We start from the raw sequence: 14952 nt of genomic DNA, 5'->3' as shown, positions 1-14952 counted from the left end.
ATCCCGATGCCGCTAACGAGATTCGAACCCAAGACCTATTGGTCTCGTAGGCGAACCCTTAGCATTAGACCAATGAACCAGTGGTTTTAATGTCTAACTTCCCGTGAGGCGGGTCCGTGGATACGCACTGCTGAGAAGTCCCATACTACTACGAAACGGCCGTCCATTGATTTCAGGTCTTCCATGGCGATCTAGCTTTTGTTGACTCATGAAGTCAACTATTAAATCACTAAAATCTCCACATAACTCTCTTCTGATAATATAAATATTTTGTAAAAAATTTGTTTCAACTGTTTTTTTTAATTAATCCATTTTCTTCATTTACTTTCGAGGTATGTTCTTTTCAAAAAGACAAGTCGTTCTTATATCGCATATAATTTAGAGGCTGTCGTGATTGGAAGCTCATATATATATGTATGTAAACATATTAGTTGTTAATTATCAACAAGGTTAGTTTTATGTCTTCTTACACTTACATAAAAACCCACATTTTTTAAAATACCTTTTTCATTTGATTATGTAACGCAATCTTAACTGTACTGGAAAACGAAAGAAGTAACATAACTTTGTAATTTTGTTTTGTTAGACTGTAATGCTTAATGTCTAGTTAGGTAAATGATGAAATATGTATTAAATAAACAATCTTGAACATTGTGTGTTTGTGGTCTACCTATCTGAATCATGTTATATCTAAGATTATCTTATTATAATCGACTGTGATTTTTCTTTTTTTTTCTAACAAGAGGATTACATGTAGAAAGTGTAATTATAGAACACATGAAATCAGTGGAAATGGGAAGTATAAATAAATATTCAAACTGGAGATTTATTACTCTGAGTTGTAGAATTACTATGACAGATGGTGTCCGAAATCTGATTTCGATGCACGACGCTCTACACGCTAACTCCCCCACTTGACTACTTGAACGGTAACACAAGAGTGGACGAGAAAGTATATTGGGCTACGGAATAAAATGCACAAATATATATGTATATATATAACTCTACGTCTTAGAAAATCATTCCATTTCTTGGTCGATGGTATGCACTTGTCCTTCGGATCACTTCCGATTACCATCGACTGGCATTTGACTGCAAATTACGATTATAATACAGACTTTAATCAGGTAAGATGCATCTCGTGCCACAGGCTTAACCCAACTGCCAATAATTTTGTAAACTAATAATCTGTCCACCCAACTCCATTTTAGATATACTATCACGCTAGCCGGGAGAGCAAAACGGGATGGTTAATGGTTGTTCATATGTTCAAGAGACTCGATCGACGAAGGTTCGGACCTCAGCTCTATGTTCAATTTTAAGATTATTCGTCGGCCAACTGTGCTGTATGTCATTCAGTGTGGTGTCTAACATATCGTCCATCCACCTAATTAATGTAGGTGATTGCGAAGATTTCTCCTTGTTTCACTGGGATGAAGTTTGATAAGGAGTTTCATGTTAAAATTTTTCACAACCGTCCATTTATTGTTGTTCAATGCGATCATATACCCTCGACCGTTCCTTTTATTTTGTTAATTATGGAGTGTCGGAAGATCAACGCACAGGGCTTCGCTTTAATCTAGGACTTGTTCCTTACATTTTCCAAGTTGAATTCCTCTTTACCGCCATCAATGTCCCGACCGTAGCTGCTACCAAGACGTGGTGATCGGGCTCGCCTATCGCGATGAACCAATCGAGCTATACTGGCTGGAACAATTGTTCTTCAAGGTCCTACCATGCCGGACAGGTCGGTTGAAGAGCGGTAAGACTAAAAGCAGCAAACACAAGGTCCGAGGGCGAAGTTGTACTACTGACTGTACAGAAGTGTGACGGCACTAAGGTGTTTCCTTCAGACAACCAGCATAACAGCGATGCTGCCTTCCCACAAGGAGGAGTGGGGTTAGAGAAGGTCGATCCTAAAAATGCACACCTCACCTTATCCCACGAATATCCGTCTCCGGCGGTAAGGTCCCAAAAAGTATGGAGCTAACACAAAAATTACCCACAAAAAGGTCGTGTGTAGCCGACCTCAAGCAGTTGTCCGTTTGGCACTGCGGTCACGCTCTCAGGTCACTAAGACCACCTCTAATCCAATTTTCTTTTCAGGTACCTACAGAAAAACCCTTCCATGGTGTGGGCAACCGGGAAGTGATAACCACACCTTTAACAGCTATCGATTTGTCTCATATGACGTGTTGCTGTTGCTGCAATCAGTTCTCTACATTAATATTGAACTTCGAGAACTGTTTTAGTGTGCGCTCAACTCAAACTTCTCATCACTTACATAAATGACATCTACAAGATTTGTTACTAAATCATTGATGAAAACTAAGTCTAAATATACATTAAAACGAGTGAAGAAATTGATCTAGAGAATGAAAGTAACAATTCAAGTCCAATACTCTCAAGTTTTCAATGGTGATCAAGTTACAGCCCAAAAAAAAACTTTAATCAATATGTATATTTTTCACCCCTTACATTTGCTCATCTATACAAAAAAAGAAATAACTATCCTATTCTGAATATAAAAACTCGCAATTGAATGAAAGAAAAAAGAAAACAAAAACAAAAGAAGAACGGAACTATTACAGTTTAGTACATGTATACACACATATATATGCATGAACAAAATATCTTCACATTACTTAATTAATTGAAAGGAAATGGATATTGATATGTAGGTAATTAGGGGGAAAAGGTGAAATGAAAGGGATAAATAAGAGAAAGTATACATGTATACATATATATACATTTACACAAAAGCTTTATACAAGAAGAAGGATAGTAAGTAGTAAACTACTAAATAGTTTCTACAAATTAGATTCAATAACTTGGCATTGATACTATTTGTTTAAGAAAGAAAAAAAAAATCAATACGCATGGATACATTCAAGTATTTTACTGATCATGAGATCATCATCATTTATCATTGATAGATCCATTATTATAATTCTACTATTTTGATTGGTTTGAATTATCCCATTAGAATGTAAAATGTAATGTCTAATTGTTTAATACGGAAAGATAGAATAGATTATACTATGAATATATGAAAATAAAAGAATATTCTTATTATTTAAGTTCCAATACAATATACTTGGACATAGTATTTTGTTGATCATGATCATTAATAGATCCATCATTGTAATTCTACTATTTTGATTGGTTTGAACTATCCTACGACAATGTAAAATGGAACGTCTCATTGTCTAACATGGAGAGATAGAATGGGTTATACTTTGAATATATGAAAATAAAAGTTCCAATACAATACATTTCGACACATTCAAGTATTTTGTTGATCATGATCATTGATAGATCCATCATTATCATTCTACTATTTTGATTGATTTGAACTATTCCACAAGAATGTTAAATGGAACGTCTATGAAAATGTCTTTTCAATTATAAACATTCAATATATAGTAGTATTATCCATTTTATTAAAAATATTAAACATAATATAGATATTGATGATTGAATACGTTTCTTTGATAAATTATAATCAGGACAATATGGACAAGCAAAACTACCACATACATTACAAATATTATTTGTATATAATGAAACAACATTATATAATGAATTATTATAACGACCTATAAATATTGAGAGAAAAAGAGAGAGAGAAGGGGGGAAATAAAGTACAAATAAATGGATACCAAAAAAGAAAAGGATAATACTTCAGGTAAAATTCTCGGAGTTCCAGTGAGAAGTTGCGACCAGTATGGAACTCCTTGGAAGTGCGCATTCACGTTCTCTCATGCGTAAATCGATTCAAAGAGCTGGGACCCCAAAGATTGGATCCCGGTTCAGTGGTCTGGAGGTTAAGCATGACCGAAGGTCCTAGGTTCGATTCCTGTGTGCGAGACAGCGAATGCACACTACCGGGGAGTCCCATATTACGTTTTTAATGGTGATCTAACATTGATCGGTTGATAAATTCAATTCAACACTATAATTTGAATGTACTTTGCCCACGAACCAATTAACTTAATTTCTCTATAGAGCTATCATCTCAATTACTACATGTAAATTATTGTATGTCACTGACAATATACTTAAGCTATGCATTTTCCTACTGTATTCCGACTTGACCTATAAGTATTTAGTTTAAACTCTTATAAAATAATGTAGACAGTGATAAGATTGAATTATATTCATTCTGTGATCAAGTTAATGTTGAGGCATTTTGTTCCAGTTATGTTGTTTACCTTGTTCTATACGTTTTCTTTTGATTATTTATCTGCTTTTCATAGTTCGTTTGAATGATCTTAAATGATGTTGTTCTAGGTACTATTGTTCAGTATTCAATGGTTTCTCAGATGAGTTTATTTGTTTCTTGGATTTTCAGTTTAAACAAATACAGATACTTAATTGTCCCCAAATGCCCTGCTATGGCCGAGAGTGGGGGGAGGCCGCTCTCCCTCTCGAAATACTCTCACATGGCCACGCGTACATAGCCTCTACCAGGGAAGTCTTACTCACTGCATTCTCGTGATATTACTGTTGTTTACGAAATTCAGAGGACGAAAAGTGAATGTCTGGTGCTTTAACCGGGTTGGTGGACACGGATAGTCCACCTAGGGGAGTTGGAAAACCCTGATTCCAAACCAATGGTGCACATGGGCTCCATTATACTGAGGGAACGAATGGCGTATGAACCAATTGTTGGTCACCGGCTACCATGAGACTGCATCTCCTCACGATGCTCCACTGCCTTGTGGATCAGACCTTTATGTCAAAGGCTCCGGGTGTGACCCTCTAAGAAAACCACCTGCTTCAGTTTGGGCACCTGGGCAGTATCACAGCCCTCACACAAATCAAATGAGATTTGTGTGGCGCATATGTATTTGGTGCTTCCTTGTACCAATATTTATGTGTATAAATAAATAAAATAATAGATACTTAATAATGTTCACTGATAACGCGGGATCGAACCTAGAACCTTTAAATCTCTTGATGAATAAGATATCTTAATTGATTCGCACTAATTCGTACTATTTCGTGGACGACTCTCTGTTTTTGATTTATCAAATCATAGTGATCAATTTCTGTTGGTTAATTGAATCTTCAAAATGATGTTTCGACAATTTGGTAGGTTGATTAAAGCAAAAGAGATTATGGTTTATTCTATGAAAACCGATAATGAATGACATCCATTTTATCAATATAATGAAAAATTGTATGGAAATGTAGGTCCTGAGTTCGAATCTCGTGAGGCGGCATCGTGGATGTGCACTTCTGAGGAGTCCCACAGTAGGACGAAACGGCTGTCCAGTTCTTCCAGGTTTTCTATGGTGGTCTAGCTTGAATTGACTCATGATTTCAACTATATAATAAATCCTATTTAAACCAACTGTGGCCATAACCTAGATATTATTCTGAATCTAGTTGTCAATAATAAGCTTCTTCAGTATGGATTTTGTGGGGATTTTTGAGTTTGATTGGGATGAAGCACATATCCAAGTTAGACAAATATTGAATGCCTGGAAGTACTGGAGAGCTGTTTCATCCTATCATGGGACTCTCCAGGGACGTATATTCACGACCCTGTCACCGGGAACCCAATTATGTACAAGTCTAACTTCAGTCAATCCGTGATAATGAGCAACTATCTTCCATAACTTTCGGTGGGTACCCTTCTCACACACAAAATAGCTGAGCTCCATTGATTATGGCCTCTTACTAGAAGGTTTTCAATGGTTGTCTAACTTAGATTGATTAGTGATCTCCATAAACTAAGCTTTCTAATAAAACACTGAACTCAAGGTAAGAAAATCGAGTGTTCAGTATTCGATTCTATTTAATTTTGGACAAGAACAAAAAAAATATTACCCATTTACCTGGTTCATAATATTCATAAGCTGAGCATCTATGTTGTTGTGTTATATTTGCCACTGGATAATAACGTTCAGCTGTAAATTGTATGCATGTTTTATCCGGTGTAATCTGATATGTAAGTTAATAACAGAAAAAACAAAGATGGTGAAATTTTTGATCTACTGAAACCAGTCAGATAGACAATCGTAACGTAGATTTCATACAGTATCTAGGGTATCTCTATGCTACCATAGTAATTTGCAAGACAAGTAACCAAAATTAACGATTCGTTTTAAACTTACCATGTTTTAGATCAATGAATTTGTAGTGTCGGTTGCTATGTCAAGCCCATATGGCTTATTCCAGCTTCCAGAGAGGCCAATTTATCCACTCTTCTTGAGTCACATTTTTACCCTGTCATTTATTCGCTTATTAAACTTAACTGTTTTTATGTAAGTGTATGTGCGTACACTTCTTATCCTACTCATCACATGTCTGTAACTTAATTTTGTCTGACTATAAGTATCAATCTACGCTTGGTTGAATCGAGTTGGTTGACATGCCTTCTCCACCGCGCATCATTTCGTTTCTTTGGTCATCCGTCTGGACTAATAATTGCATGGAATAAATGTATTCAAAAAACATTCTCGTATTTGACTTATTTAATTCCATTATTCATCAACGCGATTTAAGTTGATAATTATATACGAGGGTAGCTGGGATACATATTTCAACAGCAATCATTTGATAGTGATCATCCGTTCGATCCGGTTGTACATTTCAGTTCCCCCCATCGTTACTCTTCTCTTTTTTTCCTTCCCCTATATATACGCATCTCCCCACTTTCTCTTCCTATTCTCATTATTTTGCGTGGCGCATATGTATCCGGTGCCCTTTGTACCAATATGTATGTGATTAAATAAATAAATAAATAAAAATAAATCCGTCCGATCCAATTGGAGTCAGATACTCGAGGGCCACAAAAAATTGAAACAGGTCTCTAACAACTTATCCCATTCATTTTAATACCAAAACTAGTTGTACATAACGAGATTTGATCATACTAGTGTGCTATCTTCATGAACAACTAGAAGACTATAGAGCTTACGTGTCAAAATCTTTTTAAATTTTATTATTCTACAACAGTTCTAGTTATACAATGAAGTAGATGGATGGTGGCTAGCCGTGGAATACAGGATGCGCATTTCATCCCATTTGGGACTCGTCAGCTGGATGCGCCTGCATTCCAAAGTTGACGTTCACTCAGGGACTCGAACACAGTACCGTTCGCCTCAAATGCTATCGTGTCATCCACGTAGTTACTGAGTCCAGATAGCCACTAGCTTGTACAATGAGGTGAAGTTTAAATTCATTTTCTATTGTTTGTTTGAGTCTTCCTATTGATGGTTAGGATTGCAATTGATCAGTCTTTTACTGGCATATGTAAACACCAACTCTGGAATACAGGTACATCCAGTTAAAGTGTTCTAAATAGGAAGAAATGCATGTTCTGGATTCCACTACTAGCCACCGTCCATCTCTGTTTAGAATGCTTGTGACTTAAGGCAATATCGAGGTAATCCGTACAGAATACACATATCCCAATAAGAGACTAGTCAATTACAGTCCTAAACATTAATGGAGAATATTCGAACAAACAACAATAAAGAAATGAATAAAATAACTGGTTTATCAAATAATATTACTGATAATCAGACACATTTTTTTCTGGTTAGCGTTTTTTTTAGCGAGTTGGTTTTCTACGGGACGGGGTCGCTAACCCCATGTCCAACCATCCTCCTTTACCCGGGCTTGGGTAACACATAACATATAACATCATGCACAAAGTTATATGTTTTTCTAAATGTATCAAGTTCTTACTAACCATTAAAATAAATGTCATGAAAAGGTACTGGCAACATGAATCTAGAAATGAATAATCATTTTCAAGCTTGCCATATACATATTCTTTGGAACAGTTAGTTAGGCGGGAAAAAAGGTATTTGTATCATCTAATTTCAACGACAAGTATTCAAGAATCAAAATTAATTTAAAACTTCCATTACTAAAGATTCTATTGAATAAGAAAATTTGGGAAAACTATAATTTATGGACTAACCAATCTGATTTAATGTTTATATATAGTTGAAATCATGAGTCAATTGAAGTTAAACCACCATGGAAAACCTGGAAGCACTGGACGGCCGTTTTGTCCTATTGTGGGACTCCTCAGCAGTGCGCATCCACGATCCCGCCTCGTGAGCAAGATTCGAACCCAGGACCTACCAGTCTCGCGCAAGAGCACTTAACCCCTAGGACCACTTAGCCGGTATCCAACGATGTCAATGCCACAATTCAACCAATCCACGAAGTTAAGTAACCATCCATCAATATCTTCAGTGAGTTGATATCTCCCAACAGACCTGGTTGAACTCCACTGGTCACTACTTCTCACTAGAATTCCAGGAAATATCTCCCACAACGGTCGTCCAGTGCTTCCAGGTTTTCCATGGTGGTCCAGCTTCAATTGACTCATGATTTCAACTATGTATAAAAATTACTAAAAATCTCCACAAACAATCTGATCTAAGATAACATATCAAATCACCCATTTGACTGAGTAGAGTTTTGGCATTATAGTTGATGTCAGTTCGTGATGAAAATCATAAGTCTAATTCCTTACCCTAACCATCAACTGAAATTCATAGTCCGTATTCTTCACACTACTTTATAACCCTCATTTATCCCCAGTAGGTAGGTAGACATCCTAAAGGCATCGCTCAAAGGTCGTCGTCCATAAATTATAATCTCACCGAAAAGTTTTAATGAATGTCTAATTTATTAATTCACTACTTACTGTATCAAAAAAGAAATGTACATATCTAGAATTGGCACGTGCATATCGTAGATTTGGAACCATAAGACTATTCACATATCGTCTTAGATCATCATTTAAAACTATGAAACCAGTAGGTAGTCCAATTTCAAATACAGCCATTCCACTTTGAGGTAATGGTTCAATACCCTTTAGATAGAAATTAAGAAGAAGAATAAACTTTTAAAAGAAATTAATTTTGAATCTATTTGGCGATTAAAAAATTTTATTCAACTACATAGGATCATTTTAAGATAATATAAAAATTCCAGAGAATTGGTGTTTAGTTACTTACAAGCGTTGTATATGGAAATAGCAGACAACGTTTAAAAACTTGTTTAGAGTCAGCTTTATCATTCTTTACTTTTGATACTGAATGAATTTTTATTTTTCAGTCTTAGCTGAAAGCATGAGTCAATTGAAGTATGACCACCATGGAAAACCTGGAAGCATTGGACGGCCGTTTCGTCCTATAGTGGGACTCCTCAGCAGTGCGCATCCACGATCCCGCCTCGCGAGCGAGATTCGAACCCAGGACCTACCAGTCTCGCGGCAGAGCACTTAAACGATAGACCACTGAGCCGGCATCTAACAGTGTTAATGTCTAACCTCAACCAATCCACGAAGCTGAGCGACCGTTCACCAACTGTCTTCAGTGAGTTCCTATCTCACAACAGACGTAGTTTGAACTCCACTGGTTACTGCTTCTCACTAGAACTCTAAGACATGTGTCTTGAAATCTGTCAGATCTCGCGAGGCGGGATCGTGGCTGCGCACTGTCGAGGAGTCCCATAATAGGACGAAACGGCCGTACAGTGCTTCTAGGTTTTCCATGGTGGTTTAGCTTCAGTTGACTCATGATTTCAACTACGAAAATACTGAAATCTCCACAAAACCACTTCTGATTTCAGTCTTAGACTAATAAAAAATAAAGTTAGTGTGTTCAAATTATACTTGACTACATAAAGGAATGAGTCAGGTACATTCAGATTACATAATGTTAAAGGCTATGTACATCTTGAAGTTTTATGCATAATATTTCCTTTATCCTATTTGAAAAGAGCAAGAGCAAGTATTTGACGAGGATTAGTTTAATCAAATCTTTATACTCCTGCTTTTTAAGATCTTGATCACTGTTTTATATATTCAAGCAGAGATAAATTCTCTTTAATTCTAGCAAAACTAGCCAACTGAACCGTAAATTGAAGTCCCGTTTTTTTGGAATGAACTCGCATTAATTTAAGGTATAATCACCCTTGGTTACTTGTCTTGATGTTTTTCTCATTCACCAACACGAAATAGTTAAAATAAACTCCTCCTTACCATCACTCATTCAGGTCACAAGTGGGATAATACAAGTTAGTATCCTAGGTCCTTTGCAATTTAAAGCATGAACAAACAATAAAATCCAGTTGGTAATGCCTGTTTTTTGTGTAGATGACATTTAAATGGTTTATTCGTTTTGCTTTCCTGAGCTGAACCATATGGGAAACTGTGTCAGTATGTGGCTCAATAAGATCACCTAGTTTTGTTCAAAATGGAGTTTGAAACTTGGCACTGCTAAATTTGCATAGCATTGCTTGAGTAGTTGTTATGACTCGTAAGTTGAACGTTTTATTCGGATCCTAGCTATTCGGATAACCCCAGGCTAGCACTACTCAGCGACTTGAAAGACCAGAGAGAAGACACGAGTATCAGAGAAGCACTTTACTACAAGGTTCAATTATGTACAGAAAAATAGGGGTTTTATAGTAATTAAAAGACCTTGAGATTCCATAGTAGCAGTATGTAACAGCCAATCAGGACCTTGTTATTTTAGTAGCATTTTAGTAGCATAGCTTCTAACTAATAGCTGATTGGTTGGGCTCTTTATGAGCCTCTCTGGAGTTTATTGTAAGCCGATCTAACACCTCCCCTTTTTTTGAAGATTCGAAGATTAACTTCTGATTTTAAAAAAATTATCTGTAGGTTGAAATTCTCCAACATTTCCTCCCCCACGAAATAATGTTGGATCATCATATCTCCAAAATACAATAAGTATGACACATTTCTCGTATTGAACGCAGAATCTACTAGAAATGAATAGATGATGATGAACGATATTTGATTTTAGGTCATCGGAATTTGGCTTTTCTGAAACATCTCCATCAAATTCATTAAGATTTTCACTGGAGGATATTTGATAGCTAGGGGAATCATCATCTAATGAAATTGCCTTAGGTTTTTGATCAGCATTTGATTCAACCGACTTAGTTTCCTCATCTTCATAAGAATTTTCATCAAAATCATGTGCACCATTCCAGCTTTCTTGGCCGATATCATGTAACCCGTAGTTTAATTCTGACTGAAGTTTGTCTTCAGAAATCGGCGGATTGAGTGGTGCTTCATTAGACTCTGGGCTCAGGGCTTTGTCTACGGAACCTTGTTTTTCTTTGACATCTGATACTGTCACAGTTTCATGTGCATTTAGCAAGATATTGTCTTGCTCTGAACCGGCCAACTTACCAATTTTGCATTTTCCGTCAGATATAAAGGGAATTGAACCCTCAACTTTGCGTTCTTCTGAGACGGCCATTTCCGCACCATTATCTGCATTATAAATAAATTCTTTATTTCCTGAGACGTTTTGTTTAGTGAAAAATTTGTCCAAAAATGTTTCAAATAGTTTCTGCTGGAAGCTTAACATCTGCTGATGCTGGTGCTCTAATATTATCTGCAACTGTTCCAGAGAAATCGTCATTTTTTACTGCTAATAATAACTCCAAAAACCGCCGGCAATTATTACAGCTTATTTAATTCCAAAATACGTTACCGACTGCTGTATTTTTTTGCCAAAATCACGTCCCAATTCTTGTACTTTTTTTCTTTACCGAAATCCCCGTCGCCAATTGTTATGACTCGTAAGTTGAACGTTTTATTCGGATCCTAGCTATTCGGATAACCCCAGGCTAGCACTACTCAGCGACTTGAAAGACCAGAGAGAGGACACGAGTATCAGAGAAGCACTTTACTACAAGGTTCAATTATGTACAGAAAAATAGGGGTTTTATAGTAATTAAAAGACCTTGAGATTCCATAGTAGCAGTATGTAACAGCCAATCAGGACCTTGTTATTTTAGTAGCATTTTAGTAGCATAGCTTCTAACTAATCGCTGATTGGTTGGGCTCTTTATGAGCCTCTCTGGAGTTTATTGTAAGCCGATCTAACAGTAGTTTTTTTCTCAACATAGATTTCAGCATAAATGATAAGGTGTTATCAAGAATTCATAAAATGGTGGATTTAGGACTCAGGCATTCACATAATTTGTCCTTCTCAGAACACGTCTTAAAACAAACTTCCAAGTCTCAACACCTTTTACGCTGTATACTTCGTCACCTCTATGAAAATGATTCAGGTATTTTGATGTGAAAAATATGTGTCCATCCACTCTTTGTATGTTACATTTGCATTCTGATCACTGTTTGCATAAAGAACAAACTGATATCGGAATCCGCCGAGCGACAATTTACATCAGGTATTCTTGGGGATTATTTCACCTTAAACTAGAAATACAGATGAACTAAACATGGACTGGACCTTTTATAGAAGCGTAGGTCTAAACTAAATTTAATCTTCTTCAAAATAATAAGCAAAATATCTTTTACATCCTCTGATGCAAACCAATAAATAGAGGCAATTAAAACACTTGTAACTCCATCAATTGTGAAACTGTCTCATTCGAAATCTTCTGTCTAAATGAATCATTTTGTGAGTACACTTCTGAGTTCCTGGAATAATTTGCTGCAATCTGTTGGGGAAATAAAATCACTTCATCGATATTCACTTTGAAAGTCTTAGAAGTAATTACACCTCTGAATGCATCTCGTTTCGTTATTGGAATTATAAGAACATTAAATGTGTATTCATTATTATTACTGAGCATACTTAACCACTTTACTTTCCTTTGGATATTTTAACATTCACACTGTCACAAGTTAATTTGAGTGATTTACATAATACCTATCTAAATCAGCAAGTCGTAAAAGAACTTGACACTTATTTAAACTATTACAGTAACTTTTGATGTTGTTATTACACACTCTCTGTTTATATATTTTTTCTCTAGTTATAGATGACTACAATTTATTTGTAATACCAGTAGAAATGATTCTCGATATACTTCATCATTTGAGATGGCTGGGACATGTGTTACGTATGCCCAACCACCGACTGCCCCGACGTGCAATGCTTTATAGTGTAGGAGTAGGTTGGAAGAAAGCTAGGGGCGGCCAGACCAAAACATGGCATAAATCCATGAAGTCACTGACAAGTGGACTGAGCCATGTTGGTAGGTGTAGACTACCTGGTTGGGATTCGCGAGATGAGAGCAACCGATGGTTAGAGACCTTGAATGACATGGCTCCAAATGGTTTGCAATGGCGAAGGTGCATCCACTCTTTGTGTTCTGCCAAATTCTAATCTTCCGAGTTCTTCATGTCTCTATCTTTTTTCTCTTTTCAAATTTATTTCACTGGATTATACTCCTTGAATAACATCTTCAAAACCTAATCTTCCATATAATGCTTATACTCCTACTAATTCTATCACTATGGGATTTGAATCGACAACTGTATCTCTGTGCTAATGTGGTATGGCAACTCGAAATGATGTACGTACGTACGAAGTACTACGTTGTGAGTGACTGACTGATACTAATTATACATCAATAGAATATCCTAGTCCTCCTCCTACTAAGAACTAATGGTTCCCAAATCCTGCCGAATATTGCTTTAATGCTTATGATAAATGTTATTTCTAAACAATTTACGAACCATATCATTCCCAACAATTTAACCTCATATCTCTGTCCTTTAAATGTAATGTTCATTTCTGTATCAAATTAATTAAGTCTATATATTAGCATGAATCCTGTAATTATTACTATTATTCACTTAGTATTGTTTGTTTGAATCTTCCCATTGATATTTAGGACTGCAACTCGTCAGTCTCTTTTTGGCATATGTGCATACTGTGCGTATTGCCTCCATATAGCCTTAACTCACAAGCATTATAAATAAACAATACTAAGTGAATTCAAACTTCACCCCATTGCACAAGCAAGTGGCTATCAGGACTCAGTAGCTGAGTGGATAACGCGATGGCGTTTGAAGCGAAAGGTACTGGGTTCGAGTCCCAGAGTGAACATCAACTCTGAAATGCAGATACATCCAGCTAACGAGTCGCAAATAGGACGAAACGCACGTCAAACTGGATTCCACTGTTAGCCACTATCCATCTTTGCTTATATTACTATTATTCTTTGTATTATTATTAATGACATTATTCAGTATTATATTTTTGGCACAATATAGAATTTTCAGCACAAAATGTTTCAACAGGTTTCGTTTTATTTATTCAGTAGCCGCCAGTCAGATGTTACTAGTTGAAGAATCGACACTCAAATAATGTTCATTCTTTTCTATGCATATTGCGAGCAACCATGATGTCTCTGATTGGGGTTTTTTGTAACTTGTACACTGAAAGATCGTATATTTCTCATAGACATCCCTGAATAGGTTATGTGATTAATAGACATAATAATATGTTAAAACAAACAGAAAGCAGATAACTTGTTGAAATATCTAGATGTCAGGAACAGGTAGCCCAGATGTTGAAGCGTGCCGCCCGGAGAGTTCCTTAGCGAGCATCTCCACTTCAATTACTGGTGGGCGGCCTATGTTCCTCCACGAGGGGTAACAGGCGTAAGTAAGTAAGTTAAAAAACAAAAAAAAAACAAAACCCAATTAATATAGACGAAAAGAATATGAAGTTTATTTCAAATTTACCGTAGTTCCAACCCATCTTCCACATGCAGTCATAATCATAATAGAATTATTACGACTTAAAAAACCAGGTGTACATTCAATTTCAAAACTTCTATAAACTTGTTCTGTATCTAATGGATTCTTAGGCATTTTTTGCATTTCTTTATATTCTACATTCACTTCTGCATCTAATTGTAATAGAACACGTCCGGTACCTTCTAATTTCATTGTAATATCACCCCATACATTATCTGGTGGAAACTGTTGTACAAAAAAAGACGAGATAGAATATGTTTGAAATAAATTGGATATTTTTAATTACTGTTATTATTTGTAATAAGTAAAATTCAGAAGGGGTCGTTTGTGGAGATTTAGTATTTTCATGGTTGAAAGCGTGAGTCAATTGAAGCTAGACCACCAGGGAAAACCTGGAAGCACTGGAGGTCGGA

The 14952-nt window shown here is 36.2% G+C and overlaps 1 protein-coding gene and 1 non-coding gene across 2 annotated transcripts in view; one reads left to right on the top strand and one right to left on the bottom strand.

Annotated features, from left to right (window-relative positions):
* Positions 1 to 5802: 5802 nt before the first annotated feature.
* Smp_133880 (putative alpha-2-macroglobulin) overlaps positions 5803 to 14952 on the bottom strand; it is a gene marked incomplete at both ends in the record, with an annotated part of 67849 nt that continues 58699 nt past the window's right edge. Inside the window, 3 exons of the mRNA XM_018799860.1 lie at positions 5803 to 5952; positions 8681 to 8848; positions 14525 to 14764. Coding sequence (XP_018653731.1) covers positions 5803 to 5952; positions 8681 to 8848; positions 14525 to 14764 — 558 coding nt within the window. The remainder of the gene's footprint in view (positions 5953 to 8680; positions 8849 to 14524; positions 14765 to 14952) is intronic.
* Positions 13815 to 13881, top strand: Smp_tRNA_01293_Gln_TTG.1.1. Its single transcript has one exon. It is a non-coding gene (tRNA).

The sequence above is a fragment of the Schistosoma mansoni genome, chromosome W (assembly GCF_000237925.1).
Source record: "Schistosoma mansoni strain Puerto Rico chromosome W, complete genome".
NCBI lineage: Eukaryota > Metazoa > Platyhelminthes > Trematoda > Strigeidida > Schistosomatidae > Schistosoma > Schistosoma mansoni.
Note: the sequence above shows the minus strand (reverse complement) of the source record. Positions and strands in the feature narration are given on the sequence as shown.